Below are 19,606 nucleotides of genomic sequence, written 5' to 3' on the forward strand. Positions count from 1 at the left end.
TGAAGGAGGAACTGACTAGGAAACTATGTTTGGGAGCAGGGAGAAAGCAGGAGAGCAGCAAGAGTGATTTGCTGGCTGCACCCCCAAGCCAAAGAGCCTGGACTGAAGTTAGGATCAGCAGCAGAGGGAATTGCCCGCTAGCTGTAAGCGAGAGAGCCGGAGCCAAGGGCCAGAGAAGGCCAAAGGCAGGATAGCTGCTGAGGAGCTTACCCGCTGACATCTCCAGGGCTGGAGAGCTGGATCCTGAGGAACTGTGTGAGGCCCAGGGAGAGCGAAGGATGCTCCCAACAGAGGTGCCGCAGGGGTTCCCCTGGGGAAGACTGGGCTTGCACTCAAGTAGGAAGGGCTGGGGTGGCTGCCTTGGTACAAGGGAAAAAGAGAGGAGTGCACTGGGGAGCCAGGGCGTGATGAAGGACTCTGGAGCTGTATGTTGCATGTGCTGTATGCACTGTGCTAAAGGAATTTGGACTATGGTATTGGGACTTGTTTTGTTATGATGTATGTGCACAAGACTTTGGCCATAAATGAACTACACAAGGGCTATATTTATCTTGGGAAGAGGTTTTGGACTATTTCTGGGGAATCTAAAAGGAGGGAAACTAAGACAGGTGTGCAACAGAAGGGAGCTTCAGTCAAGGTGGCCCTAGAACTGTCCCTCTGCCAGCCCTTTTTCTTATTCTGCCAGGAATGCAGAGAATATGCACACAATGCCAGAAAACCTCTTTTGAAAATGAAATTGTAACTCTGTTTTACATTATTAGAACTTAGTACATGGAGTCTATGTACTGTGGTTCATTTTTGCTATACACAGATCCAATCATCACAAAAAAGGTTATATTAAGCAAATAGCAATAGCGTTAACTTACAAAATGCCACAGTAGGTTTTAAAGTTTAGTAGCATCACAGCCATACAAAATATTACCAGTAGAAAGAGATATAGGCGAGAATAAGGTCAAGTTAAGAGAGCTGTATTTCTTGGCGTGAAATGCCAAAGGAATCTCAGTACTATAAAGCCATTTAATGCAGATATTTAGAGGTACTGTATGTGAAGGTATCTTTCTTGTCCCACAAAAAGCTCTAGGATACAAGCAAAAAAAAAAAAAAAAAAAAAGTGTTCACAGTCACAGTGAGCAAGACTCTCACTGCTGACCTCTTTTGCTGCGTACGAGGCCAGAGTTTAGGAGGGGCTCTAAAATCCCCTTCTATAGCTGGGGGAGGTTGCTGTGGCACAGACACTGAGTAAGACAGCCATCATGCTGCCTCCTGAGGATCCCCTTACACACCCTGGCACAGGTGAGGCAACAGCATATAGTGCTGCCGAGTTTCTGTGCATCACTGCAGGAGATGCAGCAGACTTCTGGGGTTGCTCTAACTTAGTCAGGCCCCTGGGGTTGTCTACAGTACACCAAGGACCTTTCCAGACCCCAGGACCACACAGGTGCCACGGTACCTTAGGTGCTCTTCCCCCTGAGTTCTCATTTCCACATTGAGGTTCTTTGTGCTTCTTACAGGTGCACACAATGCTTTTGGGCAGCCTGTTACCATAGAAGTTTGCCTAATATGGGCTATATCATGCATAGGTTTGGCAGTTAACATTTAAAAACAGATCTGGATATGCTAACAAACCCATTTATGGTATGAAAGCTGTAGAAAGCTCTTGGGGTACTTGGCATTAGGGAGAAGTATAGAAGAGAAGCCATTCAGCTCAGGGAGTTTCAGGTTTATGAAACTTCCAGCCTAAATTCTCTATCATAAAAGACAAGCAGAGACCAAAGAGTGCAAGAAGGATATTTTCTTATGTTTAAGGAACAGTTCACAGCTATAGACCAGAGCTCAAACACACACTGCCTCAGTCACTGCAACTAGAACACCCATCTATATTTGCCTCTATATCAATCCCAATTCTAGCTTACATTACTAAAGCTTGCAACATAGGATAACTCCCCTCCATATATATTAGTAAATGTTTCTCATGAACGTGTGGTCAGCGTGTCAGAACTGCTCAAACAGCATACATTTTTCACAAAAGCTTTGCACAGAAGTGTATACTGTTCACCAAAAAAATCAAGATTTGGTATTTTTTTTGACTAGCTCTAGCCCATTGTGAATCAGCCAAGGTAGCAAAGAAAAAACACACACACGCAAAAACAAAACCCCAGACAGTCTCAAAAACACATTACTGAAATCAGACTAAAACCAATCTCATCCTCAAGTCCTGAGTGACTCGTAGGTAAGTCAACCCAGATGAGATTTTGATATGAACGTTTGCCATCCCACACTCTGAACTTTAGTTGACCTGAGCAGCCTCTGGCCTCCATTTTTCCAAATGACTATAGAATTGTAATTCTCACACTCACTTGTTGAGCTGGCCACCCATTTCATAACCCATAGAGTAGATCTCTGAGTCAGTTTGTTCTAACATTTTCGGCATCTTCTGATATATGCTCCTACAATCCTACTGCAGGTGCACCGCTAGGCTCGCCAAGTGTTTGAATCCAAAGCTGAGTGTATGTAGACCTTGGCAACTAGCTAAGCTGTTCATATATAAAAATATGAGGGGGGAGCGGAGGGAGACACCTCCCCCGCTATTAGGGGGCCACCGATCAGAGTATGAGGCAGACTGCTGCTTACTTCCCTCCGCTACTCCAAGATTGTTCTCTGCCTGTTACCTGCTGCTCTACAGTCAGGATCTGTGCTCCCATAAGCACTGACCCCACCTCCTTTAAAAGCAGGAATGAGCTACCAGGGATGGGGAACTAGGAATAGGCAGGATTCCTCTTCTTCAGGGATAGCTAATGCTGCAGCTGGGAGCCCGTCCCCCAGGGTGGGCAGACAGACACGCTCGCTCTGCTTGAGCTAGCGTGCTAAAAGACAGCACAGGCGGCAGGGCAAGCTAGCAGCCTGCGTACATACCTAGGGGGTCTGCGCTGGTTTGTACTCAGCTGGCTCGCCTAAGCCACCACCCGTGCTGCTCCCAGCTGCACTAGTGTTAATGTGCTAGTGCATCTCTCCCCACCTGAGCTGGGAAGCACGCCCCCAGCTGAAGCATAGATATACCCACAGAGAGAATGGGTACGTCCTAAAATTCAGAATGCCCCTGAATACACGGAGAATGCAGAGATGAAGGAGGGGCATAGCATCTCCCCTCAAAGAGGGCCGGGGCTGGGAGGACAATACACTTCCTCTTTGCAGCTTCCGCTCTTCGGGAGAAGAATTAGGCTGAAGCCATTTCCAGGCAAGAAGCTGAAGGCAGAGAATGGCAGGAGGGGATTTGAATAAGCATCTGAACATTTGGAGGTTATGGCAAATCCAAAAAATTCTGGTTCTAATATTAAGGTGATCACGCTACCTAAAATTCATTGCAATTCACAAACAAGGGGATAGCACAGAGGTGGGCAAGCTACTGCCCACGGGCCACGTCCGGCCCACGGGACCCTTCTACCTAGCCCCTGAGCTCCTGGCCTGGGAGGCTCGCCTCGGGCCCCTCCCCCACTGTCCCTCCTCCCCTGCAGCCTCAGAGCACCGCGCTACTGGCACAATGCTCTGGGATGCCGGGCAGCGCAGTTGCAGACCCACAGCCTGACCCAGTGCTCTGGCAGGCATGGCCGTAGCACTGCCAGCCACCGGTGCTCCAGGCAGCATGGTAAGGAGTCGGGGGGGTTGGATAGAGGGCAGGGGAGTGGATAGTGGTTGGGAATAGGGGGGTTGGATGGTGTGGCAGGGGGCAGTCAGGGGTTCCAGGGCCGGTCGGGGAGCAGAGGGTGGTGGATGGGGTAGGAGTCCCAGGAGGGCCATCAGGGGGCGATAAGTGGGGGGGGGGAGGGGCAAAATGTCAGATAGGAGGCAGGAGCCAGGCCAGGCCTGGCTGTTTGGGGAGATACAGCCTCCCCTAATCGGCCCTCCATACAATTTTTGAAACACGATGTGGCCCTCAGGCCAAAAAGTTTGCCCGCCCCTGGGATAGGAGCAAGAAAGAAAGATAGATAATGAGGAGACCCATGTATCACAAGACCTTAAGGAAATATTGGAACTTTTTACTGTGGTGATAAAGGTGTTGTTTACTATTCAATGGATCAATACTCCATGAATTTGCTTGATGTGTAAAATCTGAGTTAATAAAGAGAAATATGATAACTTAATTTTACAAATGCATGTATGTGAAACATGTTTCTATCTAGGTACATATAGGCTGCACCCCTCTCCCTCAACCACAGATACATCTTCAGTGGTTTTGTTTCTGACGTTAAAGAAAGCCAGTCACGCTGAAGACCCATTTACCCATTAATATCCTCTATCAGTGATTTCATAAGTGTCTTCAACACTAGTGATGAACTCCTACAAGAGGGCTGGGGGAGAATATGGAATGATTTTCATAAGCCAAGTCAATAAATATAACTTGGTTACATCCTTGGAACCTGATCTGGTTTTGTTCAAATAATCTGAAAGTGGCAGAACCAAGAATTGCTGTAAACTTGCTTAAAAGTAAGCTATGCCAAAAGTGATAACAGTGCAACTTCGGCTCCACTTGGGACTTCAGCAAGTGAATACAGGCTTGCCTTTGCTCAAGACAAAGCCAGATCCATATTTTCGGTCTTACACAGAATACAGTTTGAGGTAACCATCTTCCCACACTTTTCTCCCCACCCTACCCCAAGGAGGTCTGCCTTCAAAAGCAATCCTGGCAGAAGACTTGACTACATTTTGGCTCCCAACCCCCATTAAACACTCCCATTTACAACATGACCCTTGCTAAAACACTCTACGCAGGCCTTCAAGCAGGCCTGCTGTAAATAGGGATTTAGATTTAAGGTTAAATATCATCCACTGTTCTGACGCTGCCATTATTTTCAGGACTTGTCCAGCTAATTTTCAGTAGCAACTACAAAAAACTTTAATCTTAAAAGCAAAATCACCAAACTTGGTCCGAGTTTCAATGCTTACCAAAACAAACATACCACTGAAATAAGAATCTGTTTATTACAAGCATTTAGTTACAGTGCAAAAGACATTTATGAAGCCACCAGTTCTCAAACAGCAAGTTATGCTTGTATATCAAAGACAGCTGCAAAGAGGCATGGGAACATGTTTAGTGGGAGATTTTTTCCCTATCTGCTGAATCAAGAGTGTCTTATGAAATTGGATTTTACAGGTTACCACTCTGCCTTGCTTTTTCCCCGTTGCCATATTTTTATTGGCGATTTAATGACAAGGTTAACTCTCTACTCAAAGTACATTTTGCAGGGGAAGCAAAAAGTAGGGCTAATTAACCTTGCCAACTGGAAGTTTTGTTTTGTAATAATTGGTCAAATAATTTAGTTAGATATGGTTAACATTATTTGATCAGCTCTAGTATTAAGTGAATCCACGTGTATTCAGCTTATTTTGCATTTGTAGATGTTATATCAGGGGTGGGCAAACTTTTTGGCCTGAGGGCCACACTGGGGTTCTAAAACTGTATGGAGGGCTGGTAGGGAAGGCTGTGCCTCCCCAAACAGCCTGGCCCCCACCCCCTATCCGCCCCCTCCCACTGCCCACACCCTGACTGCCCCCCTCAGAACCCCTGACCCATCCAACCCTCCCTGCGCCTTGTCCCCTGACCACCCCCTCCGAGGACCCCAGCACCCCCTAACCAATTCCCCCTGACCAACCTGGACCCTATCCACACCCCTGCCTCTGACAGGCCCCCGGGACTCCCATGCCTATCCAACCACCCCCTGCTCTCTGTCCCCTGACTGCCCCCTATCCAACCCCCCTACTCTCCACTCCCTTACCATGCTGCTCAGAGCACCAGGACTGGCAGCCATGCCACCTGGCCAGAGCCAGCCACGCCGCCGCACAGCCTAGAGCACTGGGACAGGCTGGCAGCTCTCGCAGCCATGCTGCCTGGCAGGAGCTCACAGCCCCGCCGCCCAGTGTGCTGGTGGCACAGCGAGCTGAGGCGGGGGGGAGGAGGAGAGAGAAACGGACAGCAGGGGAGGGCTGGGGGCTAGCCTCCCAGGCCAGGAGCTCAAGGGGCTGGGCAGGATGGTCCCACAAGCCGGATGTGGTCCACGGAATGTAGTTTGCCCACCTCTGCTTTATATTGAGGTCTCCAGTAACTCCCCAATGTGTTCTCCGTCCCCTATAGGCCAGAAGCCACCTAAGATATTTGAGAAGGTTAACAGCAGAACACTTGTGACAGGTGAGTGACTGTTTTACTTATTGATCTAGTCGGATCATATCAATTACTTTAATTGTAAACATAAATGTTGTGGGCCAAGTATCAGAGGGCTAGGCATGTTAGTCTGTATCCACAAAAACAACGGAGGAGTCCAGTGGCACCTTAAAGACAGATTTATTTGGGCATAAGCTTTCGTGGGTAAAAAAAAAAAAAGAAAAACCCATCTGAAGAAGTGGGTTGTTTTTTTTTTTTTACCCAGGAAAGCTTATGTCCAAATAAATCTGTTAAATCTTTAAGGTGCCACCGGACTCCTTGTTATAAATGTTATGTGGTTCTATTGGATTTGGTTTGTAAACAGACCTCCCCTTACACAACTATTAATGGGCCCATTTCTGCAATGGCACAAAGTGTGTTATTACAAGTATGGCTACGTAATCTTGTTAATTACCGTATCAGAGACATAGAAGATTCACCTCTGAACATTCTAAAACAATCAAGACACACTTTGATTTACAACATAAACAAGTTTTTCCTGGCATGACTGATTGCAACAGTAACTGAGCCACTGTGACCTATAGCAACTAAAAGGAAAAGAAGTCATCAGTTACCAAAAAGTGGTGAAAAAACTTCAGTTGTCTTAAGAAAATTCACAGAAAGTAATGAAACTCTGTCCCATTGAAGGGACAGAAAGCTAGTTTTAGAAAAGGTATTCAAATACGGTATCATCTAGTTATTGATGCATGTCATAAAAATTATGTAAAAGCAAGACACAATAGGGATAAAAGGAGCCACAAACAAGAAAAATCCAGTGTAGGAGCAGTATAATGTCATACTGAAGATCCAAGTGATGATGACCTTTGATCTCCTGTCCCTTTCCCTCCTTACAAGTCCTCAGATGTGATGGCTGCCTCCTGGTTGGTACAGGATTAGGTTGTGGCACAGTTAGCAGCAAAGAGTCCTGTGGCACCTTATAGACTAACAGACGTATTGAAGCATAAGCTTTTGTGGGTGAATATCTACTTTGTCAGATGCATGTAACTATTGTAGTTAGCAGATAGTTATTTTCTCATGGAGACTGACAGATAATTTTAGCAGAAAGACTGAAAAGGTGAGTCAGATATGGCACTTGGGTAGAGAGAAGATAAAGAAAGTTTCCAGGAATACCTGAAGGCCTTTCTAAGATCAATTCAGGTTTTTACCTAGGAGAAGTGAGGAATTTGGCACAATGGTCATGGTACAAAGAAAGAGGGAGAATTCTGGGTCTCTCTCACATTCAGGTAAATAAACTGGTGACATTTGATGGAGGGTGAAAGAGAATTTCCAGTGCTTCTCATTAGTGCAGTTTTTCAAGATTTAACTATCCAGAATAAGTTTGCAAAAGCAAACTGTCAGCAGAATTTCCCTTCATTTTCCTCTAGATCAAACCTGCCTGCCTCAGAATTATACAAACATTTACCAGCTTAGTCCCAATAACTGAAGTGTTGAGTCAAATATTGCTATAATCACGAGTAAGCTTCCTCATGCTAGAAACTTGGAAAAAAAAAAATCATTGGCTTGTGTATGCATTTCTTAAATAAGGCAAATGAGGAAAATAAGGGACAAAGTGATGAACCAGTACTGAGTTCTGTGGGAGCCAGAGCACAAAACTACATTTTAAAAGAGGAAAAGTTTTTCTAACAGTTAGAATTGTGATTTCAGAGGAAAAAAAAAAAAAAAGAGTTAGTTTGTATCCTGGTTTAATAACATTTCACTGGGGTCCCAATCTGTAAGTGTCATGCATGTGGTCATGTTTAGCATGATAGCCACCATCAGCAGGATGCCAAGAGACAAATCTTGATCTTATTCAATGTCACCAGGAGTTTTGCCATGGACTTCAATTGGAGCAGGGACAGGCCCTATAAAATGCAAATTGCAATTGAAATAATAGAGCTATTTGAGTTTCATAGATTCATAGATATTTAGGTCAGAAGGGACCATTATGATCATCTAGTCTGACCTCCTGCACAACGCAGGCCACAGAATTTCACCCACCACTCCTACAAAAAAACCTCACACCTATATCTGTGCTATTGAAGTCCTCAAATTGTAGTTTAAAGACCTCAAGGAGCAGAGAATCCTCCAGCAAGTGACCCGTGCCCCATGCTACAGAGGAAGGCGAAAAACCTCCAGGGCCTCTTCCAATCTGCCCTGGAGGAAAATTCCTTCCCGACCCCAAATATGGCGATCAGCTAAACCCTGAGCATATGGGCAAGATTCATCAGCCAGATACTACAGAAAATTCTTTCCCAGGTAACTTGGATCTTACCCCATCTAAAACCCATCACAGGCCATTGGGCCTATTTACCATGAATATTTAATTACCAAAACCATGTTATCCCATCATACCATCTCCTCCATAAACTTATCGAGTTTAATCTTAAAGCAAGATAGATCTTTTGCCCCCACTACTTCCCTCGGAAGGCTATTCCAAAACTTCACTCCTCTGATGGTTAGAAACCTTCGTCTAATTTCTAATCTAAATTTCCTAGTGGCCAGTTTATATCCATTTGTTCTTGTGTCCACATTGGTACTGAGTTTAAATAATTCCTCTCCCTCTCTGGTATTTATCCCTCTGATATATTTATAGAGAGCAATCATATCTCCCCTCAGCCTTCTTTTAGTTAGGCTAAACAAGCCAAGCTCCCTGAGTCTCCTTTCATAAGACAAGTTTTCCATTCCTCGGATCATCCTAGTAGCCCTTCTCTGTACCTGTTCCAGTTTGAATTCATCCTTCTTAAACATGGGAGACCAGAACTGCACACAGTACTCCAGGTGAGGTCTCACCAGTGCCTTATATAACGGTACTAAAACCTCCTTATCCCTACTGGAAATACCTCTCCTGATGCATCCCAAGACGACATTAGCTTTTTTCACAGCCATATCACATTGGCAGCTCATAGTCATCCTATGATCAACCAATACTCCAAGGTCCTTTTCCTCCTCCGTTACTTCTAGTTGATGCGTCCCTAGCTTATAACTAAAATTCTTGTTATTAATCCCTAAATGCATGACCTTACACTTCTCACTATTAAATTTCATCCTATTCCTATTACTCCAGTTTACAAGGTCATCCAGATCCTCCTGTAGGGTATCCCTGTCCTTCTCTAAATTAGCAATACCTCCCAGCTTTGTATCATCTGCAAACTTTAGTAGCACACTCCCACTTTTTGTGCCCAGGTTAGTAATAAAAAGATTAAATAAGATTGGTCCCAAAACCGATCCCTGAGGAACTCCACTGGTAACCTCCCTCCAACTTGACAGTTCACCTTTCAGTAGGACCCGTTGTAGTCTCCCCTTTAACCAATTCCCTATCCACCTTTCAATATTCCTATTGATGCCCATCTTATCCAATTTAACTAATAATTCCCCATGTGGCACCGTATCAAACGCCTTACTAAAATCTAAGTAAATTAGATCCACTGCGTTTCCTTTATCTAAAAAATCAGTTACTTTCTCAAAGAAGGAGATCAGGTTGGTTTGGCACGATCTACCTTTTGTAAAACCATGTTGTATTTTGTCCCATTTACCATTGACTTCAATGTCCTTAACTACCTTCTCCTTCAAAATTTTTTCCAAGACCTTGCATACTACAGATGTCAAACTAACAGGCCTATAATTACTTGGATCACTTTTTTTCCCTTTCTTAAAAATAGGAACTATGTTAGCAATCCTCCAATCATACGGTACAACCCCTGAGTTTACAGATTCATTAAAAATTCTTGCTAATGGGCTTGCAATTTCTTGTGCCAATTCTTTTAATATTCTTGGATGAAGATTATCTGGGCCCCCCGATTTAGTCCCATTAAGCTGTTTGAGTTTCGCTTCTACCTCAGATATGGTGATGTCTACCTCCATATCCTCATTCCCATTTATCATGCTACCATTATCCCTAAGATCCTCTTTAGTCTTATTAAAGACTGAGGCAAAGTATTTGTTTAGATATTGGGCCATGCCTAGATTATCCTTGACCTCCACTCCATCCTCAGTTTTTAGCGGTCCCACTTCTTCTTTCTTTGTTTTCTTCCTATTTATATGACTATAGAACCTTTTACTATTGGTTTTAATTCCCTTTGCAAGGTCCAACTCTACTTGACTTTTAGCCTGTCTCACTTTATCCCTACATATTCTGACCTCAATAAGGTAGCTTGCCTTACTGATCCCTCCCTTCTTCCACTCCCTATATGCTTTCTGCTTTTTCTTAATTACCTCTCTAAGATGCTTGCTCATCCAGCTTGGTCTACAACTCCTGCCTATGAATTTTTTCCCCTTTCTTGGGATGCAGGCTTCCGATAGCTTCTGCAGCTTTAATTTAAAATAATCCCAGGCCTCCTCTACCTTTAAACCCATAAATTCTTCAGTCCAATCCACTTCCCTAACTAATTTCCTTAATTTTTGAAAGTCAGCCCTTTTGAAATCAAAAACCTTAGTTGCAGATTTATTTTTGTTAATCCTTCCATTCAGTTTGAACTGAATTAGCTCATGATCACTTGAGCCAAGATTATCCCCTACAACCATTTCCTCTATGAGGTCCTCATTACTCACCAAGACCAAATCTAAAATAGCATCCCCTCTAGTCGGTTCAGCAACTACTTGCTGAAGGAATCCATCAGCTATCGCATCTAGGAAAATCTGAGCCCTATTATTATTACTAGCACTCGTCCTCCAGTCTATATCTGGGAAGTTAAAGTCTCCCATGATCACACAGTTTCCATTAGTATTTACTTTATTAAAAACATTAAAAAGGGCTCTATCCATATCCAAATTAGATCCCGGCGGTCTATAGCACACCCCAAGCACTATCCCAGGGGAGGCTCTAATAGTTTTCTTCCCCAATTTAATTTTTGCCCAGACAGACTCAGTCATATCCATTTCATCGCTTCTTATTTCTTTACATTCTATCTCATCATTGATATACAGTGCTACTCCACCACCTTTACCTTTATTTCGGTCTTTCCTAAACAGCACATACCCTTCAATACCTGTAGCCCAGTCATGACTACTATTCCACCAGGTCTCTGTTATACCTATAATATCTGGTTTCACTTCCTGCACCAGTAACTCTAGTTCCTCCATTTTGTTACCTAGGCTCCTTGCATTAGTGTACAAACATCTTAATTTTTGCTGTTTAGCCTCACTCACATTCTGTACCCTATTAGGCACGGTTATTTTACTACCAGTATAACCTATTAGACTTGTATCTACACTGCCCTTCCTCCTACCTACAGCTGTATCCACTCTTACTTCATTTTCTTTCCACTCTATGCTTAATTCTGGCGTGGAGATTACCTGGACATCTCCCAACCATCTCCCCCAAATTCCTAGTTTAAAGCTCTCTTAATCAGTTGTGCCAGCCTCCATCCTAGAAGTCTATTTCCTTCCCTACTCAGATGAAGTCCATCCCGAGAGAACTGTCCTCTATCCATGAATGCCTCCCAATGGCCATACATCCCAAAGCCCTCCTTATAGCACCACTGCCTAAGCCATCTATTGATAGTCATAATCTTGTCACACCTTTGTTGCCCTTCTCTAGGAACAGGCAGAATCCCACTAAAGATCACTAAAGAGTTTGCGCTACATTTTGTAATTTTAAACACTGAAGACTGATCACAACAGAGACACATATTACAACTTGAAAGTAAGAGAAAAAGTATCTCCTTCAATCACATAGGAGAACCAATATTATGCTCTCAGCTGTTTCCCAAGAACTGATTACTATGTTGATGTCCTTCCACCTTCTCTCAGTGGTACTCAGGGCATTGTACTTTCAGGAAGTTGCCAGAGAAAAAGGAACCAAGTGTTTTGTTCTTAGCTTTAGGACAAATAGTCGGATGTGATTATTGTAGTTTAAAGTGAGACACATGGAGAAGAGAATATCTTTTGCAGAAGGAAGCAAACCCAAGTGGACTGTTAGACTTTGAGAAGAATGAAGGGGGGGGAGAGAGGGCCATCGTGAGCATCTTTGATTATTAAAGCCAGCTGCTTGTATAGTGTCTACATGTAAGTTATCATTTATGAAAGTGTTTTTTCAAGGGACAGTTCACCAAAACAGCTAAGGGCCTAGGGGCCACTAGGTCTTCAGCCACAGCAGGATGAAATTTTAGCACATAAGTACGGTCAGTCAATACCCATTACATCCTTGTGTGGTAGGCAAGTATTATTACACCGATATGTACTTAGACGGCAAAACAGAGACAGTCAAGTCACTTACCTACAATGTCATTGTCAGAGTCAAAACAAGACTGCATGAGTCTGCTTCTCACATACCCACATTTAGAATCCCACGTAATTACACGTCTGTTCCCTCATCTGTCCAAATGGTACACTAGCAAAGCTGGTTGGGAGGTAGTATGGGGCCACCCTGAGCAACAATGCTCCTTTCCCCACAGCAATAAATTGGCCCATAGTCCCCTACTAGAATTAAGGGGCTGCTTTCTGTGAGTCTCACTGAAGTCTGTGAGAGCTAAAGGTTCTCACTCGTCTGAAAGGTCACTTAAACATGTGTTTCTAGACCTCTGAATAAGAAGTTTAACCCTGATCTTTTAGGCAACTCAAAGACAAAACAAAGAGAAATAAGAACAGACATGACAAGAAGACAAATGCAATCTGTACAAGAATGTTAGTACAGGCAGCATCAATCCAGTATGCACTCACCTGGTACTGGAGGCAAAGTTATGTTTCAAACTGGGTTAAGAGATCTCTTATTTCTGGGGTCAGATGCTCTACTGCCTTTGCAGCTTCTGTAATAGCTTTCCGATACATCCCTTTCTTCTTACGATTAAATCTCAGTTTGAAAGATTCAGAGAAAGGAGAGAGTTTTGAAACAGATAAGAATGAGGTTGTTGGAGAACCAAACCATGATACTTTAGCTTCTCGCCAGGAAGGTTCTCCATTTTCCTTCTGGCTAAGGTTTATGTCAAGAACACGTGCCGGCCACCATGGGAAACCATGAATTTTACCCCAAACAATATCCCCCACTGAAACAGTTCTTCCATCTTCAGTGACACATTTAGAGACACTCTGTGTATGTAGTCTAACTGTTAATGGTGGCACAATTTTACGGTCATCTTTTGAAGATGAAGAAACAGATGCATCATCACCAGGTAAAAAGTCACACATTTCTGGTGATGTTACTTCTGAACTAGAGGATTTGGATTCATCTAGACTGTCATTGCTACACACTGATAAACTAGAAGAATCTGCCTTCCTTTTACGATAATTCATAAGAAAAGCCAAGTTATCATGTCCATCTTTACCTTGGGGAAATCTTTTGAAGTCATCATCTTCACCTGAACTCCCTGAAGACATCTCTGCTAAACTTCTATCTGCAGATTCATCAGTGTAAAATGCAGCAGGATTGGACTCTCTGCTACTCTGAAGGACATTTATCTCATCAATAAGTTCTGCTTTATAAATGGAAACACTCTGACCATCATTTATTCGATGGGGTTTCAGTCTGATTTTTGGAGGTGGAACATCTGCATTGGAATGCACAGGCCTAGTTAATTTCAGTTTTGGAATGGAAGCAAGTTGGCTGCTTGCCGACTTATCCATAAAACATTTGGTTTCCTGATATCGTTCAGAGTCTCGGTTCTCCTCTTGGTCCTCCCCTCCATTCTGCAATATCCGCTGTGGACAAAATGGTTTAACTGATCCATGAATCCGGGAGGGAATTTTCACTACTTCACCTTTACCTTGTGGTGTGCTGTAGGATATTTTTATAACTGGAGTTCGATGCACTAATTCCCCAGAAAATTTGTCTTCCTCCCTCTTTTCTCTTTTGTTCCTTTTCTCTACAGAATCAGAATCACTGTGCTTTTTTTGCTCCTTATCCTGAATGCTTAGCTTCCTCCTTGTTTTAGCATTTTGCCTGGCTTTGTAGTTCACTTCCTCTGGGTTCAGAGTATTTTTACATTTTTCACAGAGCACTTGCCTGGGCCTCAGCCTAATAGTGCTCATGATAAGCCTTCCTGGGTCTCTATTTCGTGACAACCGTCTTTTTGTCCTCTTTATAGTCCTTGGTGGTGGCTGAGGAACCCACTGGTTATATGTGTGTCTTAACCATAAGGGAGGAGGAAAAGGAGCTCCCTCAAAATAGGGCGGGTAAGGAGGAACATTGCCTGGCGATGGAGGTGGCAAAAGAGGAGGAACCTGTTCATCATTGTTTCCTTTGGGAGGTTTTTCACTAGAAAGCTGGGACTCCGTCTCACCCTTCGCAGCCCGTCTGTTTTCAGGAATCCAGTTAGTGCAAGCATCAGTAGGAGGGTCCTCTTGCTTTGGCAACGAAGGTGGTGGAAGACAGAGCAAGCCAGACCTATAGCCGTGTGGGGAAAAATACACACAAATCAGAACTGTTTGAAAACAGAGATTTCTTTGAGAAAAATTAAAACTTACCAAAAATGCCATTTTCTGAAAGAATATTTGCCCAATGCACTAAGAGGTCAACATTTTCCCTTCATTTTTAAACAGCAGCTAATTTTATCCTGTTGAGAAAGTGCCATCTCCAAATGTATAGAGTGTATAATCCACTTTTTGGGTGGAAAGTCCAAAGTGACCTGTGCACTGAATTCTCAGCCTTACCACTGTATTAGTGAAGTGTGTGCATGTTTTGTTTCTAGTCTAGCACCATTCACACAATCCAGAACAAGTACTTTACTCCTATCACAGCCACACTCAACAGGCCAGCAATACCATGGAAAAGATGACGTATAGAAGAGTAGAACACTGCAAGTCTTTGGGGAACTATTAACAATTCTTTCAGTATGCTAGACTTCTAAGACTAAATTTTTAGATTACCATGCAACAGTTGAGCCACATGCACGTGCAAGTCAGGTCACCGAATGACTAATTTCCCAACTTGCATATTCAAGCATGGGGTTTTATAGTAGCATGCATGTTCACCCTGAGCCCTTTTTCTTCCACTTTTTTTTTTTAAATGTACTTGCTATATCTCCAAGCTAGCCAAATCAAGCAGAAAATGTCATTTATGTAATGACAAATTTTATCATAGAATATTACAGTATTGCACACACTGAGTATGTCACAGGGTCCTTTCTAAAGTAAGTACGTACGAACATTTCATTTCCATAGGTTTCTTCTGAATAGCGACAGCCAGCTGCGCCAGCAGATATACTGCTGGACCAGACATTGTATCTGTGCTAATCTCTGAAGTCTAAGCCAAGCAAGGACCAGTGTCACGTCTGTGGGGAATGTAAAACCAAGAAATGAGTGGAAACACTGCTTCATCACACCACCAGCTCTTTGTAGATTTTCCCCTTCCTTTCCCTACCCACATGTTTGGGGTATACTTTGCTGCAGTGGTTCATTTCTGTTCCTTGGCCTGGCCTTCATGATTTTCTTGCTTGTTCAGGATCAGGGTTAACAATTATGTGCCAAGGACTGGGCTTTGCACACTAAACTATCAGTTTATCGTTCTGAAGGTTTACAGCTTCAATATGAAAAATGCTGTCTTAGAAGAGGGAATTCACTTTTCTTTGCAATACAGCAGCAAAGGATTAATGGGAGAGAGATTTTCCATGAACACACGTGTCTGACAAAATGACTCTTTGCAATATGAAATTCTACTTTGTGTTTAGGTTTTATTAAGCAGGGAGAGCATTATGTTCCACTGACTTATTAATGCCCAGTCTGTTCTTGACAGATTGAGAATAAGTAAATTGCAAGTTTTGTAAAACAGTCACTTTTTAAAAATTATTTATTATTAAAAAGAATGCCCACATGAGGTTCCATGTGTGTCTCAGTGGTTCATATATGACATGACATGTACTCCTTTAACAAGTAATACAATGGTTTTTCCGTGGGCCTGAAAACTCAATAAGAGCCAAGCTGTGTTCTTTCTGGTTCAAATTTCAGCAGTAACACATCCCAGACACAAAATTTTGTTTTTAATAACTCCAATTCAACCCTTTTCTCCAATATTTTGACTCCTACAAGAAATACAGCATGAAATGTCTAGCCATATTTTTAAGCTCTAAACTTCACCTTGTACTTTGAGACAAGCCAGGCCTTGGCATAAATGCTGGAACTAGGGGTGCTGCCACACCCCCTGGCTTAAAGTTGTTTCCATCATATAGAGCGCGGACAGTTTGGTTCAATGGCTCTCAGCACCACCCACTATACAAAAGTGTTCCAGCACCCCTGGGACTTGGGGGAAGATTCCCTATTGCACTTTATATTAAAAGATCAGTTTTAGCAGAAATGACTTTCTTTAAAACTGGTCCTTTACTCACAAAAAGGACAAGACCCTCCATTCTTATGTGATTGGAAGCAGGCAACATTCACCTTGTAATGGAGATCATCCTCTCTAACGAAGACCTAGATGAGCTATTTTTATCCTATGAGTTTCTATAAGACATCTGTCATATCCCACAATTATCTCTTATCAAGACATAGCTACACTGTCTCTCCCCATCCAAGAAATCCAGACTTCTCCTTATCCGCTTTCCCCTTCTTTTGTCCCACATCCTCCTCAGCTTTCAGGTATCATATAAAACTAACCCATCAAATAGCCATTAGAGCGGTCAGTTTAGTACAGTCCCCATATACTTGGCTGACATATCTGAAACATTTTATCTTTCAGGTTCATTGGGAGCAATATGATCTGCAACAAGCTATTGTTACTACACCCTTTCTTAGTGTCTGAAAATAAAGGGGTAGGGTTTTTTTTTCTTTTTTTAAGAAGTGAAAGTGTCAGCTTGTTAAAGGGTGGTACTTTTGAGTTACAATTTCTAAAATAAAATAAAAAATAAATAAAAACAAAGGCTTGATAGATTGTGCTTAGGTTTTTCCAAAGTAGTTTTCTATCTTTGAGCAGAAACACAATGGAAAGTTTCAGTAGAAAAGAAGTTTTCAGGTAGCTTTGGGAATGCAAGAACAGCCTGTTACAGTGCAAGGTTCAACATACAGTTACTAGAGCATGTACTGTCAAGCAAGTGTTCTAACTTCTTAAATAAATGTTAACTGTTTTACAAATTAAGCTCTGAGAAACTAACAAAAATGGAAGGTAGAGCGTGTTGCACGGGCCGTTTTACCTCGAGATTAAATAATCTTCTCTCTAGTGCTCCCTTTCCTTCCTGCTACCTTCAGTGATCAACTCCTGCCTAAAGAGGGGGAGGCAGGTGCCAACACAGGCCAGCAGAAAGGGGATTTGGCATCCCCAGCTCAGAGAATAATTGAGAAGCATGGAAACTCCCTCAACCTCAGGTCCAATCCCCTTCCAGAGAGCAGCATAAAGAACCCAGGGGGATGGGAGTACAGTTGGCTGTGAGGAGTCAGAATAGGCAAGCTGACAGTCAGTTTGACTGCACGTACTGCTGATCACCCAGAAGCTTCTCCTGCTTTGCTTCCAGTAGGTGCCTTCAGACCTGACTGGTAAAGCTGCTGTATTTCTTTCTCAGCACCATATCCACAGGGTGGAACTTTTTGCTGGAAGGGTAAACCTCACACTCTCACTGCAGATCTTTTTAGGCTACTGCTGTTTCAGATGACAGCTGCACATCAAAGTAGGGAAACTCTTCTTCCTGGAGGAGCGTTAGCGGCGGTCGCATACAATTGGATATTACAGAAGAGAGATGGTGGCTTTCTTCCCAAGACTGGATTAGCCTTATAAACTCACTGCCACTCCCCCGCTTCCTAACGCTGACTAGCATGCACACTCCAATTTATTATGGTAAATGGTTTCATTTTTGTTTCTGCAGACGTTAATTACAGGCCAAACCCTTCTTACCTGATTTGTGTGAGAAAACCCACCAGGCAAAAAAGAAATTGCTTGCGTAAGTCACAAAAAACAGGAATTGGTCCTTAATTTTGGCACCGACTCATCACTATTCTTTGTTCTTTAAGAGTTCAAATAATTTAGTAACTGGAAAACTATAAAGTTTTAATTTCCTTTCCATTTACTTGGAGAGATTATGACACCTTGACCATTTTTATATTTAGGTCTAGGTGACACTTTCCAAATTAGAAGAAAATTAGCTTAGTCTACAGGAAGAGGACTGAACAACTGCTTGCAAAATATAACTTAAAAACTAAGCCATTTTGTTTGAGAGCTTTACAAAAAAAGGAAAGTCAAGCCTGAGAATTAAAGGTTTTAAAGTGACAGACTCTGCTAACATATTTGCTATAAAGCAACCATAAGTTGCACATTGAACCTGAGGTATTCGTGGAGCTTATAATGGAAACCAGTATAGTGCTATTATTCACGCAGCTTTGGTCGGAACTGTGCAACACTTTACTTATTCAGTGAAGTGGAACAGTTCTGGCTTGACCAAATGAAACTATGCAATAGAGGAATTTTCCTCTCTTCCACTCCATTAGAAGGTAAATTCTGGGTATGTCTACACATACCATTTAAGACACAAAAAGTCCCTTTTTTGCGCTAAAACCGCAGGAGCATCTACACTTGTTAATGACTTTTTGCAGTGAAACTCAAAACCTTTGGCCTCCGGAGGATAACCCACAGTTCCAAAAGCGACCACTCTGGCCAGCAGCTCCACTGCTCCGATGCACGGACGTCCGCCCCTTCCCCTGTAAGCTCCGGGAAGTCAGAAGCTCCCTTTCCCTTTGCTTGTAGATGTGGCGGTTTTTAAAAAATGCCACGGAAAAAACCAGGAAGTAATGGGGCTCCTGAGACATGAAGCAGGGCAGCACGGGGCACTGAGAAGGGACCCAGAATGCCTTCTGCTCACCCCCCCATCCCACAAGACATCTCAAGAGAGCTGCACTGTGGGATAGCTTCCCTACAGCACTGCTCTCATCGGAAGTGCTGGTAGCATAAACACACTCTGACACCTGAGGAATTGAGTGAGTACACAAACCAGCGCTTTACTTTTACCAGTTCCCTATCACTGGTGAAACTTACAGTGCAAAAAGTGTAGACAATTATTCTAAGTGTAGACATACCCTCTGTTTACCTTACTCTCACAAGTAGGCCCAAGGGTTTAAACAGAACTACCAGAGTCATTAAAGCAAGCAGGTTCAGGCCTTGTTGATTCTCTAAAGGCTTGATCCTGCTAGCCTAACTTACATGAGCAGTCCCACTGAAATCACCAGAACTCGTATGAGTAAACGTACTAGGATCCAGTCCTTTATAAAGTCAGTGACTTCATTACTTTTGCAAAACATGCCACAGCAAAGTTTTAGTAGAACATGATCCAGCACTTAGGTATTAAAAACTTTTCCTGAGAAGTGGGATGACAACTGTTTCTGGTGAGAATCATCAGAATTGTGGATTACAATTAGTAAATTTGGCACTCATTAGATGAGGCTCAGTACCCTAATCTGCATCCCAAAATTGACAATCATAGTAAAGTAAAAAACATTTAAAAAAGAGTAATTAAGATCCATAAACAGTGCTAATGGTAAAGGTGAGCCAGTTATAGCAGATGGAGA

The 19,606-nt window shown here is 42.9% G+C and overlaps 1 protein-coding gene across 3 annotated transcripts in view; it reads right to left on the reverse strand.

Moving 5' to 3' along the window:
• The window catches only part of PWWP2B (PWWP domain containing 2B), a 49,382-nt gene that overhangs the window by 16,388 nt on the left and 13,388 nt on the right, over positions 1-19,606 (reverse strand). For all 3 annotated transcript variants that reach the window (XM_077822714.1, XM_077822715.1, XM_077822716.1), the window contains exon 3: positions 12,851-14,510. In XM_077822714.1, the coding sequence (XP_077678840.1) occupies positions 12,869-14,510 (1,642 nt within the window). In that variant the 3' untranslated portion in view covers positions 12,851-12,868. The remainder of the gene's footprint in view (positions 1-12,850; positions 14,511-19,606) is intronic.

Source organism: Eretmochelys imbricata, chromosome 7 (genome assembly GCF_965152235.1).
Source record: "Eretmochelys imbricata isolate rEreImb1 chromosome 7, rEreImb1.hap1, whole genome shotgun sequence".
NCBI classification, from domain to species: domain Eukaryota; kingdom Metazoa; phylum Chordata; order Testudines; family Cheloniidae; genus Eretmochelys; species Eretmochelys imbricata.